This window comes from Somniosus microcephalus, chromosome 4 (assembly GCF_052327205.1).
Source record: "Somniosus microcephalus isolate GS21.2 chromosome 4, FLI_Smic_1.0, whole genome shotgun sequence".
NCBI classification, from domain to species: domain Eukaryota; kingdom Metazoa; phylum Chordata; class Chondrichthyes; order Squaliformes; family Somniosidae; genus Somniosus; species Somniosus microcephalus.
In genome coordinates this window covers 14,666,363-14,685,278 of record NC_140990.1, presented here as the reverse complement: position 1 = coordinate 14,685,278, position 18,916 = coordinate 14,666,363, and the positions used below count along the sequence as shown (strand labels likewise).

The following is an 18,916-nucleotide window of genomic DNA, read 5'->3' as shown; positions in this document are numbered from 1 at the left end:
GGGGCAGTACTGAGGGAGCGCTGCACTGTCGCAGGGGCAGTACTGAGGGAGCGCTGCACTGTCGGAGGGTCAGTACTGAGGGAGCGCTGCACTGTCGCAGGGGCAGTACTGAGGGAGCGCTGCACTGTCGCAGGGGCAGTACTGAGGGAGCGCTGCACTGTCGGAGTGGCAGTACTGACGGAGCGCTGCACTGTCTGAGATGCCGTCTTTCGGATGAGACGTTAAACAGAGGCCACGTCTGCCCTCTTGGGTGGACATAAAAGATCTCATGGCTCTATTGGAAGAGCAGGAGGAATTCTCCCCGGTGTCCTGGGGCCAATATTTATCCATCAACCAACTTCACTAGAAACAGAATATTGGGTCATGTATCTCACATTAATGTTTGCGGGACCTTCCTGTGTGTAAATTGGCTGCCACATTTCCTACATTACAACACTTTGTAGAGTACTTCATGGGCTGTGATGCGTTTTGTGACGTCCTGAGGCAGTGAAAGGCAATGTATAACTGCAAGTCTTTCTTTTGCAAAACGGCAGGTATACAAGAACGCTGCACCTTCGAACACTGGTCCCAACACACACTGCACCGTAAATCTCCGGCATCCATCATCTTGTACTGCTTCCTCCCCCTTCTCAAAATATAAAACACCTTGGGGGAAAAGTTCGGTTGGTTAGCGCCTCCAGGGTGCTAGGAACTTAGCGCCGCTCGCAAAATTGAGCAGTTGTTTTGCGGCGGCGCTAAACACTACCGCCACGATCTCTTGCGCCCGCAGACCGTGACATCAGTCAAGCGTGTAGCGCCCCGGACCGGATATTGAGTGGCGCCCCCTGCCTTTCCGCCTGCCGCTAGGAACGACAGGTAGAGGGGAATGTTTTGAAGTCGGGAAGGGGCTGGGGGAGCGCTATTTAAAGGCTGGCGCTTCCTGCCTTTTCTTGTCGGCAAAATTTTTGGTTTCAACGCTGTCTTAAGAAGTTTTGGCCCTCAGCGCCACTTTTGAGGTTCCTAAGCGTCAGGCTCTTTCCCTGGGCCTAGCCATTAGTGCTTCCAACACAATTGCTTTTGAGGGCTCTCCAGGCCGAGATTCAAGGCTGCAATGAGCAGGGTGTGGCTGGCCAGCAAGATGGCCCCTCCCCTTTAAGAACTGGCCGGCGCCAGTCTGTCTGGCTTCCATGGTAACTGACATCGCCTGAGCTTCGGGAGCGTTCTGAGGTAGCGCCTCGCTCCCCAACGTTAGCGCCTGATTTAGCGTCAAATCACCTCCAGGGGCAAATTTTGCAGTCGGAGGCGATAATTTGCGCCCGGCCGATATTAGCGTCCCAAAATGGCCGATACCGAATTTTTTCCCCCCTCGACTATTATCGCAAAGCCTCGTCCAACTCTGGGACTAGACCGAGAATAGGGGCTCAGACAGGGCTTCCAGGACTCACCGTGGATCGGTTGAGGTGCAGGTCTGGGTTGCTGCGAGCTGCCAGATCCACCTTCTCCTAACAGAGAGAGAGAGAGAGCATGGAATCAGAACAGACCACAATCTCCGTGAGCCAACATCGTCCCAATCCGGTATCGATCTGACAAACCCCAATCAATTATCAATCCCACCTATCCCCGCGACCAATGGGCAAGCGCTATCCTGTGTATGGTTTGGGCTTAGTGCCAGTAACGGGAGACCCAGGACAGATTCCTGTCGGACAAACTCACCAGGGTCCCAGTTCCAACTCCCACTCACCAATCCCCGACCCGCCTCCCTTTCCCCATGACACACGCACGGCGCGCGTTGGGGCTGGGAGCCGGGATCCATCCCCGGTGTGAGAATGCGATCCTCCCCCATCCAGTGATAAGCAGCCTCGCTCTATCTCAGCATACACGCAGCCCTACCCGCAGCCCCCACCCCACCAGCCAACCCCTTAAAGTGGCCGAGCCCTACATCAGGATAGAGGAACAGCACCTCATCTTTCGATTAGGCACTCTACAGCCCTCTGGACTCAACATAGAGTTCAACAATTTCAGATCATAACCTCAGCCCCTATCACATTATATTTCCCTTTCTTTTTTTTAATCCACACTTTCGTCGGGGCTTTTTTCTTCCCTCCCACGTGGCAGCTGCCCTTCATTCTGCCAGGGCCATTCTCACTTCATCTAGAGCCATCCTTTGTTCCTTGAATATCTCCCAATGTCTCCCAATGTCTCTCAATGTCTCCCAATGTCTCCCTCAATCTCTCCCCGTCTCTCTCAATGTCTCTCCCAATCTCTCTCAATGTCTCCCTCAATGTCTCCCCATCTCTCTCAATGTCTCTCCCCATCTCTCTCAATGTCTCCCCATCTCTCCTATCTCTGACCTTCCCCTTTTCCCAGCCCCCACTTGCTTTAAAATCTATCCCTCTTCCTGCTTTTTTTCCAGTTCTGACGAAGGGTCTTCGACCTGAAACGTTAACCCCGTTTCTCTCTCCACGGATGTTGCCCTGGCCAGCTGAGTTTTTCCAGCATTTTCTGTTGTTATTCAGGATAGAGACGTCCATCCAGCCCCCTCCATTCCTTTTCCTGGGGAGCTGGCCTCCCCCTGTGGCCAAGGGGCCATACCCTGTGGCGTAAGGAAACTCACTAAGCACTTGGTCCGAGTATAAAACAAGGCTTTAATCAACTGTTTCACGACCATGGGATTCTAGTTACATCACTAGTTCCTGGTTACAAAAACATCCTGAGCAAGCTGGGCCCACGCCCGAGTATTTATACTCCTTGGACGGCGCCACCAGCTGGCCGCCCAGTGTTATTTCATGAGTCATTTCTTCATGAATGATAAGATTCATGACACCCTGTGGCAGGATACCAACACCACCCATCCCCAGATAGCAGAAGGACTCCCCCAGCTTGCCCCCACGACGAGCTGCCATCCTCTAGCGCAGGGTACATGGTGCCCCCAACAATGTGGTCTTTCCACCCCCACCCTCCCCACGCCTTCTCCTTACACAGAACACTCACCGCCTGTGCATATGCGCTCAGTGCCTGCTGGCATATGCGAGGGCTCTGCCCAGTGACGAAGAAGAGAGACAGGTAAGCGTTGCCGAGGATATCTGTGAGTGTGAGAAAGAGAGGGAAAGAGAGAGAGAGTGTGTTACTCCAACCCCTGTACAGGAGGCAATGCCTCGATTTTAAAATCCTTTTTTTAAAATTCGTTTATGGGATCTGGGCGTCGCTGGCATGGCCAGCATTTATTGCCCATCCCTAATTGCCCTTGAGAAGGTGGTGGTGAGCCGCCGCCTTGAACCGCTGCAATCCGTGTGGTGAAGGTACTCCCACAGTGCTGTTAGGGAGGGAGTTCCAGGATTTTGACCCAGTGACGATGAAGGATTGGCGATATACTTCTAAGTTAGGATAGTGTGCGACTTGGAGGTGGTGGTGTTCCCATGCGCCTGCTGCCCTCGTCCTTCTAGGTGGGAGAGGTCGCGGGTTTGGGAGGTGCTGCCGAAGAAGCCTTGGCGAGTTGCTGCAGTGCATCTTGTAGATGGTACACACTGCAGCCACGGTGCGCCGGTGGTGGAGGGAGGGAATGTTTAATAGCAAAATACTGCAGATGTTGGAAACCGCTCCATTCCCACTCGGACCTCACCGTCCTTGGCCTCTTGTATTGTTCCACGGAAGCTCAACGTAAACTCGAGGAACAGCACCTCATCTTCCGATTAGGCAGTCTGCAGCCTTCCGGACTCAATATCGAGTTCAACAATTTCAGATCATAAGCTCGGCCCCCTTTTCATTTTCTCTTGTAATTGTTCCACTCCTTTCCCCCCCCCTTTCCTTTTGTTTCTCTCTCACACCTGGCAGCTATCTTTTGCCCTGCCAGTACACTTTACACCTAATCCCAGCCTATTACTATCTCGTCTAGCTTCTAATCTCTTTTACTTCTTTTGTTTCTTTTATTCTTTTGTCCGATCGCAGCCCTGCCTCCGATCTAGTTTCTTTTCTTTCCAGTTTTGAAGAAGGGTCCAACCCGAAACGTCAACTCAAATTTCTCTCCACGGATGTTGCCTGACCTGCTGAGTTTTTCCAGCATTTTCTGTTGTTATTATGAGTGAATGTTCAAGGTGGTGGATGGGGTGCCAATCAAGCGGGCTGCTTTGTCCTGGATGGTGTCGAGCTTCTTGAGTGATGTTGGAGCTGCACTCATCCAGGCAAGTGGAGAGTATTCCATCACACTCCTTACTTGTGCCTTGTAGATGGTGGAAAGGCTTTGGGGAGTCAGGAGGTGAGACACTCGCTGCAGAATACCCAGCCTCTGACCTGCTCTTATTGCCACAGTATTTATGTGGCTGGTCCAGTTAAGTTTCTGGTTAATGGTGACCCCCAGGATGTTGACAGTGGGGGATTCAGCGATGGTAATGCCATTGAATGTCAAGGGGAGGTGGTTAGACTCTCGCTTGTTGGAGATGGTCATTGCCTGGCACTTCTGTGGCGCGAATGTTACCTGCCACTTATCAGCCCAAGCCTGAATGTCGTCCAGGTCTTGTTGCATGCGGGCGTGGACTGCTTCATTATCTGTGGAGTTGTGAATGGTGCTGAAGACTGTGCAGTCATCAGCGAACATCCCCATTTCTAACCTTATGTTGCTGGGAAGATCATTGATGAAGCAGCTGAAGATGGTTGGGCCTAGGAAACTGCCCTGAGGAACTCCTGCAGCGATGTCCTGGGGCTGTGATGATTGACCTTCAACCACCACAACCATCATCCTCATTTTCAAATCCCTCCATGGCCTTGCCCACTCCCTGTCTCTAACGCCCTACAACCCTCCGACATATCTGCGCTCCTCCAATTCTGGCCGCTTGCGAATACAAAGGACTATTTGGCAGATACAAAGGACTAAAAACAGTGGAAGCCCGAGGAGTATAGAAAGTGCAGGGGGAGTACTTAAAAAAGAAATTAGGAGAGCGAAGAGGGGGCATGAAAAAACACTGGCGGGCAAAATAAAGGAAAATCCCAAGGTGTTTTATAAGTATATTAAGGGCAAGAGGATAACCAGGGAAAGAGTAGGGCCCATTAGGGACCAAAGTGGCAATCTGTGTGTAGAGCCGGAAGATGTGGGTGAGGTTTTAAATGAATATTTTGCATCTGTGTTCACTATGGAGAAGGACGATGTAGGCATAGAAATCAGGCAGGGGGATTGTGATGTACTTGAACAAATTAGTATTGAGAGGGAGGAGGTACTAGTGGTTTTAGCGGGCTTAAAAGTTGATAAATCCCCAGGCCCAGACGAGATGTATCCCAGGCTGCTGTGTGAGGCAAGGGAGGAGATTGCAGGGGCTCTGACACAAATTTTCAGAACCTCTCTGGCCACAGGGGAGGTGCCAGAGGACTGGAGGACAGCTAACGTAGTACCATTATTCAAGAAGGGTAGTAGGGATAAACCAGGGAATTACAGGCCAGTGAGCCTAACATCAGTGGTAGGGAAATTACTGGAAAAAATTCTGAGGGACAGAATTAGTCTCCACTTGGAGAGGCAAGGATTAATCAAGGATAGTCAGCATGGCTTTGTCAGGGAGAGATCATGTCTAACCAATTTGATTGAATTTTTTTCAGGGGGTGACTAGGTGTGTGGATGAGGTTGGTGCAGTTGATGTAGTCTACATGGACTTCAGTAAGGCTTTTGACAAAGTCCCGCATGGGAGACTGGTCAAGAAGGTAAGAGCCTATGGATCCAGGGCAATTTGGCACATTGGATCCAAAACTGGCTTAGTGGCAGGAGGCAGAGGGTGATGGTCGAAGGTTGTTTTTGTGACTGGAAGCCTGTGTCCAGTGGTGTACCGCAGGGATCGGTGCTGGGTCCCTTGCGGTTTGTAGTGTACTTTAATGTTTTAGATATGAATGTAGGAGGTATGGTCAGTAAGTTCACAGATGACACGAAAATTGGTGGAGTGGTAAATAGCGAGGAGGGAAGCCTCAGGCTACGGGACGATATAGACGGGTTGGTCAGATGGGCAGAAAAGTGGCAAATGCAATTTAACCCTGAAAAGTGTGAGGTGATGCATTTTGGGAGGACTAACAAGGCAAGGGAGTACACAATGAATGGTAGGATCCTAGGAAGGACAGAGGATCAGAGGGACCTTGGTGTGCATGTACATAGATCCCTGAAGGCAGCAGGACAGGTAGATAAGGTGGTTAAGAAGGCCTATGGGATACTTGCCTTCATTAGCTGAGGCATAGAATATAAGAGCAGGGAGGTTATGATAGAGCGGTACAAAACGCTGGTAAGGCCACAGCTGGAATACTGTGTGCAGTTCTGGTCGCCACACTATAGGAAGGATGTGATTGCATTGGAGAGGGTGCAGAGGAGATTCACCAGGATGTAACCTGGGCTGGAGCGCTTCAGCTATGAAGAAAGACTGGACAGGCTGGGGTTGTTTTCCTTGGAGCAGAGAAGGCTGAGGGGGGACCTGATTGAGGTGTACAAAATTATGAGGGGCATAGATAGGGTAGGTGGAAAGGAACTTTTCCCCTTAGTAGAGGGGTCAATAACAAGGGGGCATAGTTTCAAGGTAGGGGGCAGGAGGTTTAGAGGGGATTTGAGGAAAAACCTTTCCACCCAGAGGGTGGTTGGAATCTGGAACTCACTGCCTGAAAGGGTGGTAGAGGCAGGAACCCTCACAACATTCAAGCAGCATTTAGATGAGCATTTGAAACGCCATAGCATACAAGGCTACGGACCAAGTGCTGGAAAATGGGATTAGAATGGACAGGGCTTGATGGCCGGTGCGGACAAGATGGGCCGAAGGGCCTCTTTCTGTGCTGTATAACTCTATTCCCCCCCCCAATTTCCATCGCTCCACCATTGGCGGCCGTGCCTTCAGCTGCCTGGGTCCTAAGCTCTGGAATTCCCTCCCTAAACCTCTCTGTCTCTCTACCTCCTCCTTTAGGACGCTCCTTATGACCTACCTCTTTGACCGAGCTTTTAGCCACCTGTCCGAATATCGCGTGTGGCCCGGTGTCAGATTTTGTTTGATAACTTCCCGTGAAGCGCCTTGGGGGGAATTTTTTTACTAGGCGCTATATAAATGGACGTTTGTGTTGTTGAAGTGCAGGCGTGTGGGAGCGAAGCCTTTGTTGTCTGGTTTTAGCTTGGCGGCGTTTCCTTCAGTTCGGCTGCAACACACAAGGTGTTCAAGAACCAGCTGCATTCAGACCCCCTGCCCGCTTTGTGCTCAGAACAACACTGCAAGGACTACTGCCCAGGTTAGTCCCCAAGCAGCTGGCTGGAAAGACTTGCTTTTCTACAGCAGCTTACAAGATCTCAAGACGTCCCAAAGCGCTTCACAGCCAATGAAGTACGTCTTTGAAGTGTAGTCCCCGTTGTAAGGTAGGGAAACGTGGCAGCCAAGTCGCGCACAGCAAGCTCCCATAAACAGCAATGTGATAAATGACCAGATCATCTCACATTGTGTTCAGGGATAATTATTGGGTTCCAAGACACTGGGGAGAACTCCCCCTTGCTCTTCTTCCAATAGCGGCCTTGGGGTCTTTTACGTTCCACCTGAGAGGGCAGACGGGGGCCTTGGGTTTCCCTCTGTACTGACCCTCCGACAGTGCAGCACTCCCTCAGTAGTGCCTCTCCGACAGTGCAGCACTCCCTCAGTACTGCCCCCCCAACAGTGCGGCACTCCCTCAGTACTGCCCCCCTGACAGTGTAGCGCTCCCTCAGTACTGCCCCTCCGACAGTGCAGCGCTCCCTCAGTACTGCCCCTCCGACAGTGCAGCGCTCCCTCAGTACTGCTCCGCCGACAGTGCAGCGCTCCCTCAGTACTGCCCCTCTGACAGTGCAGCGCTCCCTCAGTACTGCCCCTCTGACAGTGCAGCGCTCCCTCAGTACTGCCCCTCTGACAGTGCAGCGCTCCCTCAGTACTGCCCCTCTGACAGTGCAGCGCTCCCTCAGTTCTGCCACTCCAACAGTGAGGCGCTCCCTCAGGACTGCCCCTCCAACAGTGCAGCGTCCACTCAGTACTGCCCCTCCGACAGTGCAGCGCTCCCTCAGTACTGCCCCTCCGACAGTGCAGCGCTCCATCAGGACTTCCCCTCCGACAGTGCAGCGCTCCATCAGGACTTCCCCTCCGACAGTGCAGCGCTCCATCAGGACTTCCCCTCCGACAGTGCAGCGCTCCCTCAGTACTGGCACCGGGGGAGTGTCAGCCTTGGATTATGGGGCTTGAGTCTCTGGAGTGTGTGGGGCTCATACCCATGACCTAAATCGGAAAGACGGCACCTCACTTACACCCCATGCATTCACTTCCTCCCCGGCGGGTCCTTCGCGCACCCCCTCCCCCTCGCGGGTCAAACTTACACCATGAAGTACCGTCCTTGACGTCCATCTCCACCGCCAGTTTTGCCTGCTCCACGCTTGCGAAGACATTCTTGGAGTAGTCGTCACCTTGTGCTCGGACCTGTCGCAGCACCATGGAGAGGTTACGCAGGGACACCTTGTTCTTGCACTGTCGGGAGAAATCCATGGATGAGGGAGGGAGGCGATGCGGGAGAGCAAGGCTTGACTCTGAACACCTTCACTTTACTGGGGGGTGGGTGATGTATCTAATGCCCATCACACAGGGACTGGCCCCGGGGGCAGGTTGGGGGGCTTCTCGTGGTGATGCCCAGCTTCCCACTATGATGCACGGGAGGTTTGACGGGGGGGGGGGGGGGGGGGGTCAAAGGTCAAGGTTTAGGGCAGAGGGGGCATTTCCATTTGTTGGGGACGGTGTTCCCGTTCACTGTGAGGCGGCTTCCACAACTGACCTCACCACCCAGGGTTTTTCCCCCCATCTGTCTCTCTCTCGGGTGCTGACTCTGGCTGGGTTCAGTTCTACACTCACTGGTTCCCCTCCCTCTCCTGCCCTGAAGGTGCTGCCTCTGGCTGGGTTCAATTATACACTCACTGGTTCTCTTCCCTCTCCTCCCCTGAAGGTGCTGACTCTGGCTGGGTTCAGTTCTACACTCACTGGTTCCCCTCCCTCTCCTCCCCTGAAGGTGCTGACTCTGGCTAGGGTCAGTTCTACACTCACTGATTCCCCCCCCTCTCCTCCCCTGAAGGTGCTGACTCTGGCTGGGGTCAGTTCTACACTCACTGATTCCCCTCCCTCTCCTCCCCTGAAGGTGCTAACTCTGGCTGGGTTCAGTTCTACACTCACTGATTTCCCTCCATCTCCCCTGAAGGTGCTGACTCTGGCTGGGTTCAGTTCTACACTCACTGGTTCCCCTCCCCTGAAGGTGCTGACTCTGGCTGGGTTCAGTTCTACACTCACTGGTTCCCCTCCCCTGAAGGTGCTGACTCTGGCTGGGTTCAGTTCTACACTCACTGATTCCCCTCCATCTCCCCTGAAGGTGGTGACTCTGGCTGGGTTCAGTTCTACACTGAAGTTCCAGACCCCCCAACAACCTCTGGGTGAAGAAATTACCCCCAACTCCCCTCTAAACCTGACCAATTACTTTAAATCTAAGTTCCCTGGGTTTTTTCTCTCCTACATGGCAGCTGTCTTTCATTCTGCCAGTGCCATTTACACTTTATCTTGGGCCATCTTTTGTTTCTTAACTTGTCCCATTACCATCTCCTTTTGCCTTGCACCATCTCCTAATGTCTCTTAATCTCTCCTGCCTTCCATCCTATCACAGACCTTCCCTTTTGTTCTCCCCTCCCCTCTTTCCCTCACACTTGCTTAAAAACCTGTTACATCTCCAGCTTTTTCCAGTTCTGACGAAGGGTCATCAACCTGAAATGTTAACTCTGTTTCTCTCTGCACAGATGCTGCCTGACCTGCTGAGTATTTCCAGCATTTTCTGTTTTTATTTCAGTTCTACACTCACTGGTTCCCCGCTCTCTCCTCCCCTGAAGGTGCTGACTCTGGCTGGGTTCAGTTCTACACTCACTGGCTCCCCTCACTCTCCTCCACTGAAGGTGCTGACACTGGCTGGGTTCAGTTCTACACTCACTGGTTCCCCGCTCTCTCCTCCCCTGAAGGTGCTGACTCTGGCTGGGTTCAGTTCTACACTCACTGGCTCCCCGCTCTCTCCTCCCCTGAAGGTGCTGACTCTGGCTGGGTTCAGTTCTAAACTCACTGGTTCCCCTCACTCTCCTCCCCTGAAGGTGCTGACTCTGGCTGAGTTCAGTTCTACACTCACTGGTTCCCCTCTCTCTCCTCCCCTGAAGGTGCTGACTCTGGCTGGGTTCAGTTCTACACTCACTGGTTCCCCTCCCTCTCCTCCCCTGAAGGTGCTGACTCTGGCTGGGTTCAGTTCTAAACTCATTGGTTCCCCTCACTCTCCTCCCCTGAAGGTGCTGACTCTGGCTGAGTTCAGTTCTACACTCACTGGTTCCCCGCTCTCTCCTCCCCTGAAGGTGCTGACTCTGGCTGGGTTCAGTTCTAAACTCACTGGTTACCCGCTCTCTCCTCCCCTGAAGGTGCTGACTCTGGCTGGGTTCAATTATACACTCACTGGTTCTCTTCCCTCTCCTCCCCTGAAGGTGCTGACTCTGGCTGGGTTCAGTTCTACACTCACTGATTCCCCTCCATCTCCCCTGAAGGTGCTGACTCTGGCTGGGTTCAGTTCTACACTCACTGATTCCCCTCCATCTCCCCTGAAGGTGGTGACTCTGGCTGGGTTCAGTTCTACACTGAAGTTCCAGACCCCCCAACAACCTCTGGGTGAAGAAATGACCCCCAACTCCCCTCTAAACCTGACCAATTACTTTAAATCTAAGTTCCCTGGGTTTTTTCTCTCCTACATGGCAGCTGTCTTTCATTCTGCCAGTGCCATTTACACTTTATCTTGGGCCATCTTTTGTTTCTTAACTTGTCCCATTACCATCTCCTTTTGCCTTGCACCATCTCCTAATGTCTCTTAATCTCTCCTGCCTTCCATCCTATCACAGACCTTCCCTTTTGTTCTCCCCTCCCCTCTTTCCCTCACACTTGCTTAAAAACCTCTTACATCTCCAGCTTTTTCCAGTTCTGACGAAGCGTCATCAACCTGAAACGTTAACTCTGTTTCTCTCTGCACAGATGCTGCCTGACCTGCTGAGTATTTCCAGCATTTTCTGTTTTTATTTCAGTTCTACACTCACTGGTTCCCCGCTCTCTCCTCCCCTGAAGGTGCTGACTCTGGCTGAGTTCAGTTCTACACTCACTGGTTCCCCACTCTCTCCTCCCCTGAAGGTGCTGACTCTGGCTGGGTTCAGTTCCACACTCACTGGGTTCCCCTCCCTCTCCTCCCCTGAAGGTGCTGACTCTGGCTGAGTTCAGTTCTACACTCACTGGTTCCCCACTCTCTCCTCCCCTGAAGGTGCTGACTCTGGCTGGGTTCAGTTCTACACTCACTGGTTCCCCCCTCTCTCATCCCCTGAAGGTGCCGACTCTGGCTAGGTTCAGTTCTACACTCACTGGTTCCCCTCCCTCTCCTCCCCTGAAGGTGCTGACTCTGGCTGGGTTCAGTTCTACACTCACTGGTTCCCCTCCCTCTCCTCCCCTGAAGGTGCTGACTCTGGCTGGGTTCAGTTCTACACTCACTGGTTCCCCTCCCTCTCCTCCCCTGAAGGTGCTGACTCTGGCTGGGTTCAGTTCTACACTCACTGGTTCCCCTCCCTCTCCTCCCCTGAAGGTGGTGACTCTGGCTGGGTTCAGTTCTACACTCACTGGTTCCCCTCCCTCTCCTCCCCTGAAGGTGCTGACTCTGGCTGGGTTCAGTTCTAAACTCACTGGTTCCCCGCTCTCTCCTCCCCTGAAGGTGCTGACTCTGGCTGAGTTCAGTTCTACACTCACTGGTTCCCCACTCTCTCCTCCCCTGAAGGTGCTGACTCTGGCTGGGTTCAGTTCCACACTCACTGGGTTCGCCTCCCTCTCCTCCCCTGAAGGTGCTGACTCTGGCTGAGTTCAGTTCTACACTCACTGGTTCCCCACTCTCTCCTCCCCTGAAGGTGCTGACTCTGGCTGGGTTCAGTTCTACACTCACTGGTTCCCCCCTCTCTCATCCCCTGAAGGTGCCGACTCTGGCTAGGTTCAGTTCGACACTCACTGGTTCCCCTCCCTCTCCTCCCCTGAAGGTGCTGACTCTGGCTGGGTTCAGTTCTACACTCACTGGTTCCCCTCCCTCTCCTCCCCTGAAGGTGCTGACTCTGGCTGGGTTCAGTTCTACACTCACTGGTTCCCCTCCCTCTCCTCCCCTGAAGGTGCTGACTCTGGCTGGGTTCAGTTCTACACTCACTGGTTCCCCTCCCTCTCCTCCCCTGAAGGTGGTGACTCTGGCTGGGTTCAGTTCTACACTCACTGGTTCCCCTCCCTCTCCTCCCCTGAAGGTGCTGACTCTGGCTGGGTTCAGTTCAACACTCACTGCTTCCCCTCCCTCTCCTCCCCTGAAGGTGCTGACTCTGGCTGGGTTCAGTTCGACACTCACTGGTTCCCCTCCCTCACCTCCCCAGAAGGTGCTGACTCTGGCTGGGATCAGTTCCACACTCACTGGTTCCTCTCCCTCTCCTCCCCTGAAGGTGCTGACTCTGGCTGGGTTCAGTTCTACACTCACTGGATCCTCTCTCTCTTCTGCCCTGAAGGTGCTGACTCTGGATGGGTTCAGTTCCACACTCACTGGTTCCCCTCCCTCTCCTCCCCTGAAGGTACTGACTCTGGCTGGGTTCAGTTCTACACTCACTGGTTCCCCTCCCTCTCCTCCCCTGAAGGTACTGACTCTGGCTGGGTTCAGTTCTACACTCACTGGTTCCCCTCCCTCTCCTCCCCTGAAGGTACTGACTCTGGCTGGGTTCAGTTCTACACTCACTGGTTCCCCTCCCTCTCCTCCCCTGAAGGTGCTGACTCTGGCTGGGTTCAGTTCTACACTCACTGGTTCCCCTCCCTCTCCTGCCCTGAAGGTGCTGACTCTGGCTGGGTTCAGTTCTCCACTCACTGGTTTCCCTCCCTCTCCTGCCCTGAAGGTGCTGACTCTGGCTGGGTTCAGTTCTACACACACTGGTTCCGCTCCCTCTCCGGCCCTGAAGGTGCTGACTCTGGCTGGGTTCAGTTCTACACTCACTGGTTCCCCTCCCTCTCCTGCCTTGAAGGTGCTGACTCTGGCTGGGCTCAGTTCTACACTCACTGGTTCCCCTCCCTCTCCTCCCCTGAAGGTGCTGACTCTGGCTGGGTTCAGTTCTACACTCACTGGTTCCCCTCCCTCTCCTGCCCTGAAGGTGCTGACTCTGGCTGGGTTCAGTTCTACACTCACTGGTTCCTCTCCCTCTCCTCCCCTGAAGGTGCTGACTCTGGCTGGGTTCAGTTCTACACTCACTGGATCCTCTCTCTCTTCTGCCCTGAAGGTGCTGACTCTGGATGGGTTCAGTTCCACACTCACTGGTTCCCCTCCCTCTCCTCCCCTGAAGGTACTGACTCTGGCTGGGTTCAGTTCTACACTCACTGGTTCCCCTCCCTCTCCTCCCCTGAAGGTACTGACTCTGGCTGGGTTCAGTTCTACACTCACTGGTTCCCGTCCCTCTCCTGCCCTGAAGGTGCTGACTCTGGCTGGGTTCAGTTCTACACTCACTGGTTCCCCTCCCTCTCCTCCCCTGAAGGTGCTGACTCTGGCTGGGTTCAGTTCTACACTCACTGGTACCCCTCTCTCTCCTCCCCTGAAGGTGCTGACTCTGGCTGGGTTCAGTTCTACACTCACTGGTTCCCCTCCCTCTCCTCCCCTGAAGGTGCTGACTCTGGCTGGGGTCAGTTCTACACTCACTGATTCCCCTCCCTCTCCTCCCCTGAAGGTGCTGACTCTGGCTGAGTTCTGTTCTACACTCACTGGTTCCCCTCCCTCCATCTCCCCTGAAGGTGCTGACTCTGGCTGGGTTCAGTTCTACACTCACTGGTTCCCCTCTCTCTCCTCCCCTGAAGGTGCTGACTCTGGCTGGGTTCAGTTCTACACTCACTGGTTCCCCTCCCCTGAAGGTGCTGACTCTGGCTGGGTTCAGTTCTGCACTCACTGGTTCCCCTCCCCTGAAGGTGCTGACTCTGGCTGGGTTCAGTTCTACACTCACTGATTCCCCTCCATCTCCCCTGAAGGTGCTGACTCTGGCTGGGTTCAGTTCTACACTCACTGATTCCCCTCCATCTCCCCTGAAGGTGCTGACTCTGGCTGGGTTCAGTTCTACACTCACTGATTTCCCTCCATCTCCCCTGAAGGTGCTGACTCTGGCTGGGTTCAGTTCTACACTCACTGATTCCCCTCCATCTCCCCTGAAGGTGGTGACTCTGGCTGGGTTCAGTTCTACACTGAAGTTCCAGACCCCCCAACAACCTCTGGGTGAAGAAATTACCCCCAACTCCCCTCTAAACCTGACCAATTACTTTAAATCTAAGTTCCCTGGGTTTTTTCTCTCCTACATGGCAGCTGTCTTTCATTCTGCCAGTGCCATTTACACTTTATCTTGGGCCATCTTTTGTTTCTTAACTTGTCCCATTACCATCTCCTTTTGCCTTGCACCATCTCCTAATGTCTCTTAATCTCTCCTGCCTTCCATCCTATCACAGACCTTCCCTTTTGTTCTCCCCTCCCCTCTTTCCCTCCCACTTGCTTAAAAACCTGTTACATCTCCAGCTTTTTCCAGTTCTGACGAAGGGTCATCAACCTGAAACGTTAACTCTGTTTCTCTCTGCACAGATGCTGCCTGACCTGCTGAGTATTTCCAGCATTTTCTGTTTTTATTTCAGTTCTACACTCACTGGTTCCCCGCTCTCTCCTCCCCTGAAGGTGCTGACTCTGGCTGGGTTCAGCTCTACACTCACTGGTTCCCCTCACTCTCCTCCCCTGAAGGTGCCGACTCTGGCTAGGTTCAGTTCTACACTCACTGGTTCCCCTCCCTCTCCTCCCCTGAAGGTGCTGACTCTGGCTGGGTTCAGTTCTACACTCACTGGTTCCCCTCCCTCTCCTCCCCTGAAGGTGCTGACTCTGACTGGGTTCAGTTCTACACTCACTGGTTCCCCTCCCTCTCCTCCCCTGAAGGTGCTGACTCTGGCTGGGTTCAGTTCTGCACTCACTGGTTCCCCTCTCTGGTTTTTAAATGTGATGAGGGTCTCTGCCTCTGCCACCCTTTCAGGCAGGGCGTTCCAGACCCCCACCACCCTCTGGGTGAAGAAATTAGCCCCAACTCCTCTCTAAACCTCCGGCCAATTACTTTAAATCTAAGTCCCCTGGTTATTGACCTCTCTGCTAAGGAAAATAGGTCCTTCCTATCCACTCTATCTCAGCTCCTCATAATTTTATACACCTCAATTAGGTCTCCCCTCAGCCTCCTCTGTTCCAAAGAAAACAACCCCAGCCTATCCAATCTTTCCTCATAGCTAAAATTCCCCAGCCCAGGCAACATCCTCGTAAATCTCCTCTGCACCCACTCTAGTGCAATCACATCTTTCCTGTAATGTGGTGACCAGAACTGTACACAGTATTCTAGCTGCGGCCTAACTAGTGTTTTATACAGTTCAAGCATAACCTCCCTGCTCTTGTATTCTATGCCTCGGCTAATAAAGGCAAGTATCCCGTGTGCCTTCTTAACCACCTTATCTACCTGCCCTGTTGCCTTCAGGGATCTGTGGACATGCACTCCAAGGTCCCTCTGACCCTCTGCACTCCTCAGTGTCCGACCATTTAATGTCTATTCCCTTCCCTTGTTATCCCTCCCCAAATGCATTACCTCACACTTCTCCAGATTGAGTTCCATTTGTCACTGTTCTGCCCACCTGACCAGTCCACTGATGAGACCGACCGCAACCCCCCCCCCCCGATGGGACAGATCACCATCACCCACCCCCCCCCCGCGATGGGACAAATCACCATCACCACCCCCCCCCCCCCGATGGGACAGATCACCATCACCCACCCCCCCCCCCCGATGGGACAGATCACCATCACCGCCCCCCCCCCCCGATGGGACAGATCACCATCACCCACCCCCCCCCCCCGATGGGACAGATCACCATCACCACCCCCCCCCGATGGGACAGATCACCATCACCCACCCCCCCCCCCCCCCGATGGGACAGATCACCATCACCCCCCCCCCCCGATGGGACAGATCACCATCACCCCCCCCCCTCCCCCGATGGGACAGATCACCATCACCCACCCCCCCCCCCCCGATGGGACAGATCACCATCACCATCACCGCCCCCCCCCCGATGGGACAGATCACCATCACCCACCCCCCCCCCGATGGGACAGATCACCATCACCACGCCCCCCCGATGGGACAGATCACCATCACCCCCCCCCCCGATGGGACAGATCACCATCACCACGCCCCCCCCCCCCGGATGGGACAGATCACCATCACCACCCCCCCCCCCGATGGGACAGATCACCATCACCCACCCCCCCCCCGATGGGACAGATCACCATCACCACCCCCCCCCGATGGGACAGATCACCATCACCCACCCCCCCCGATGGGACAGATCACCATCACCCCCCCCCCCGATGGGACAGATCACCATCACCCACCCCCCCCCCCGATGGGACAGATCACCATCACCCACCCCCCCCCCCGATGGGACAGATCACCATCACCACGCCCCCCCGATGGGACAGATCACCATCACCCCCCCCCCCCCGATGGGACAGATCACCATCACCGCCCCCCCCCCCCCCCGATGGGACAGATCACCAACCCCGCACCCCCGATGGGACAGATCACCAACCCCGCACCCCGGATGGGACAGATCACCAACCCCCCCGATGGGACAGATCACCATCACCCCCCCCCCTCCGGATGGGACAGATCACCAACCCCCCCGATGGGACAGATCACCAACCCCCCCGATGGGACAGATCACCATCACCATCATCCCCCCCGCGATGGGACAGATCGCCATCACCCCTCCCCGATGGGACAGATCGCCATCACCCCTCCCCGATGGGACAGATCGCCATCACGCCCCCCCCGATGGGACAGATCACCAACACCCCCCCCCCCCCCCAACCGATGGGACAGATCAACCCCCCCCACCAATGAGACAGGCCGCCCCTCCACCCCACCAAAGCCCGCTCTCAGCAGTCCCTGGTACCTTACGTGGTTGAGTGCTCCGGAGAAGCAGGTTTTGGCTGCTCCAATGTCCCCCTTCTTCCAGTACACCTCCCCCAGCTGGTTCCAGGCCTCCACCAAGCCGGGGTCCAATTTCACAGCCTTGGACAGGGCCTCCTCCGCCTTCAGGCTGTAGTCCGCCACCACGTTGAGGGCCTTGCCCTTCAGCATCAGGAGCTGCACTTTGTTGCGGGAAGAGCCTGCGGCGGGCGGGAGGGAGGAAGAGAGCACATTAACTTGAGAGAGAGAGAGAGAGAGAGAGAGAGACGAAGAGAGACAGCGAGCGGGAAGAGGAGGGTGGGGAGCCCGAGGGGGGGTTGGGGAGAGGGGGGCCGGAGGGGGGGTTGGGGAGAGGGGGGCCGGAGGGGGGGTTGGGGAGAGGGGGGCTGGGGAGGGGGGGGGGGTGGCGGGGAAGAGGGGCCGGGGAAGAGGGGGCCGGAGAGGGGGAGAGAGGGAGCGAGACAGAAAGACGGACAAAGAGAGAGAGAGGAAGAGACAGAGAAAGAGAGAGGGAGGGACAGAGAAAGAGAGAGGGAGGGAGGGATGGAGCGAGCCAGAGGGGGAGGGAAACATAGAAGATAGGAGCAGGAGTAGGCCATTCAGCCCCTCGAGCCTGCTCCGCCATTCAATGCGATCATGGCTGATCATCCAAATTCAGTACCCGGTCCCTGCCTTCTCCCCATACCCCTTGACCCCTTTAGCCTTGAGAAATATATCCAATTCCTTCTTGAATATATTTAATGTATTGGCCTCTACTGCTTTCTGTGGTAGAGAATTCCACAGGTTCACCACTCTCTGGGTGAAGAAATTCCTCCTCATTTCTGTTCTAAATGGCATACCCCTTATCCTTAGACTGTGACCCCTGGTTCTGGACTCCCCGACCATCGGGAACATCCTTCCTGCATCTAGTCTGTCCAGTCCTGTCAGAATTTTATAAGTTTCAATGAGATCCCCTCTCATTCTTCTAAACTCCAGCGAATAGAAGCCCAATCGACCCAATCTCTCCTCATATGTCATTCCTGCCATCCCAGCTATTAGTCTGGTGAATCTTCGCTGAACTCCTTCTATGGCAAGAACATCCTTCCTCAGATAAGAGGGAGGGCAGGTGACAATAGCTTGGTCAAAGAGGTAGGTTTTAAGGAGCGTCTTAAAGGAGGAAAGAGAGGTAGAGAGGCAGTGAGGTTTAGGTAGGGAATTCCAGAGCTTAGGGCCCAGGCAACAGAAGGCACGACCAACAATTATAATCAGGAATGCTCAAGAGGGCAGAATTAGAGGAGCGCAGATATCTCGGGGGGTTGTGGGGCTGAAGAAGATTACAGAGGTAGGGAGGGGGTGCAAGGCTATGGAGGGATTTGAAAACAAGGAAGAGAATTTTTAAATCGAGGTGTTGGTGAACCAGGAGCCAATGTAGGTGATGCGCTATCAATTACTCATAAAAGACTGAGAGTTAAGAGAGTAACTAAAGGCTTTTATTAACAAAAGAATGAAGGTCTGCCTCGAGTGGTCAACCGGTCCAGAAATACAAAGGGCTGGGGAGCAGTCACCTTTATACTAGGACTTGTGGGAGGAGTCAGCCGAGGCATGTCCAGGCATGTACACAGTGGAATACAAACAGTGGTTTACCACAGTAGGTCAGTGAGCACAGGGGTGATGGGCGAACGGGACTTGGTGCGAGTTCAGATTCAGGGCAGCAGAGTTTTCGATGAGCTCCAGTTTAGGTAGGGGGAAGACGGGAGGCTGGCCAGGGGAGCATTGGGAATAGTCGAGCCTCGAGGTAACCAAGGCTCAGAGGAGGGTTTCAGCAGGTGATGAGCTGAGGCAGGGGCGAAGTCGGTTTGATCGTCTCCA

General features: G+C 54.3%; 1 protein-coding gene across 1 annotated transcript in view; it reads right to left on the bottom strand.

The window, feature by feature from the left end:
- ttc5 (tetratricopeptide repeat domain 5) overlaps positions 1 to 18,916 on the bottom strand; it is a 38,711-nt gene that overhangs the window by 12,023 nt on the left and 7,772 nt on the right. The window contains exons 3-6 of the mRNA XM_085984403.1: positions 17,057 to 17,268; positions 8,312 to 8,459; positions 2,971 to 3,062; positions 1,425 to 1,481 (exon numbers count right to left, since the gene is read on the bottom strand). Coding sequence (XP_085840529.1) covers positions 1,425 to 1,481; positions 2,971 to 3,062; positions 8,312 to 8,459; positions 17,057 to 17,268 — 509 coding nt within the window. The remainder of the gene's footprint in view (positions 1 to 1,424; positions 1,482 to 2,970; positions 3,063 to 8,311; positions 8,460 to 17,056; positions 17,269 to 18,916) is intronic.